This window comes from Octopus bimaculoides, unplaced genomic scaffold (assembly GCF_001194135.2).
Source record: "Octopus bimaculoides isolate UCB-OBI-ISO-001 unplaced genomic scaffold, ASM119413v2 Scaffold_120956, whole genome shotgun sequence".
In the NCBI taxonomy this organism is placed as follows: Eukaryota; Metazoa; Mollusca; class Cephalopoda; order Octopoda; family Octopodidae; genus Octopus; species Octopus bimaculoides.
The window spans coordinates 22,068-23,122 of NW_026332636.1; the positions used below are offsets into that span (position 1 = coordinate 22,068).

General features: G+C 40.3%; 1 protein-coding gene across 1 annotated transcript in view; it reads right to left on the minus strand.

The window, feature by feature from the left end:
* Positions 1–915, minus strand: part of LOC106880400 (uncharacterized) — a 4,563-nt gene extending 3,648 nt beyond the window's left edge. Inside the window, exon 1 of the mRNA XM_014930317.1 lies at positions 583–915. Within this exon, the coding sequence (XP_014785803.1) occupies positions 583–910 (328 nt within the window). The 5' untranslated portion in view covers positions 911–915. The remainder of the gene's footprint in view (positions 1–582) is intronic.
* Between the last annotated feature and the right edge of the window lie 140 nt (positions 916–1,055).

Below are 1,055 nucleotides of genomic sequence, written 5' to 3' on the forward strand. Positions count from 1 at the left end.
AAACACTCACAACGTCCGGTCTGGGAATCGAAACCGCGATCCTATGACCGCGAGTCCGCTGCCCTAACCACAGGAACATATATATATGTTCCTGAACTTTTTTTTCTCCCTTTTTACTTGTTTCAGTCTGTTGACTGCGACCATGCTGGAGCACCGCCTTTAGTCGAGCAAATCGACCCCAGGACTTATTCTTTGTAAGCCTAGTACTTATTCTATCGGTCTATTTTGACGAACCGCTAAGTTACGGGGACGTAAACACACCACCATCGAGCGATGTTGGGTGGGACAAACACAGACACACAAATACACACACACATATATATACACATATACGACGGGTTTCTTTCAGTTTCTGTCTACCAAATCCACTCACAAGGCTTTGGTCGGCCCGAGGCTATAGCAGAAGACAGTTGCCCAAGGTGCCACGCAGTAAGGCTGAACCCAGAACCATGTGGTTGGTAAGCAAGCTAGTTACCACACAGCCACTCCTGCGCCTATATATACTTGTATATATAAAACAGGGTTATTGATTAAAATATATAAAAATCAGAAAATCATACAAGAAAATGTTGATTTACATACCGTTTGCAGGGAACGAAATATACGAAGAACAATTGCAATCATAATCTTCGATTTCTTTGTTGTACCACAATCGATACATATGACATGTACCTTTACAATAGCTAAAATACTGGCATTCATCTTGTGACATGCACCAAATCGAACATGCTGTAACAGACACCGTTTCTGCAGTTGATATTCTCTGATCGCTGACACATTTTGATGAAGAGATTTTTCTGAATAAACCATTTCTGTACGCTGATTCTCCAGTCATCTGAGTCACGAAGACTACAAGCGTCAAAGCTGGTAGCAACAGGAGAGTCAAATGACACTGAATTGATGTTTCCATTCCTGAAAAATGTCCAAGCATACAAGTATACGTGCATGCATACATGTCTGTCTATTTATCTCTCTCTGTGTGTCTCTTTCTCTATTTGACTGTCAGTCTCTCTCTCTCTGTAATATATATATATATATATATATATATATATATA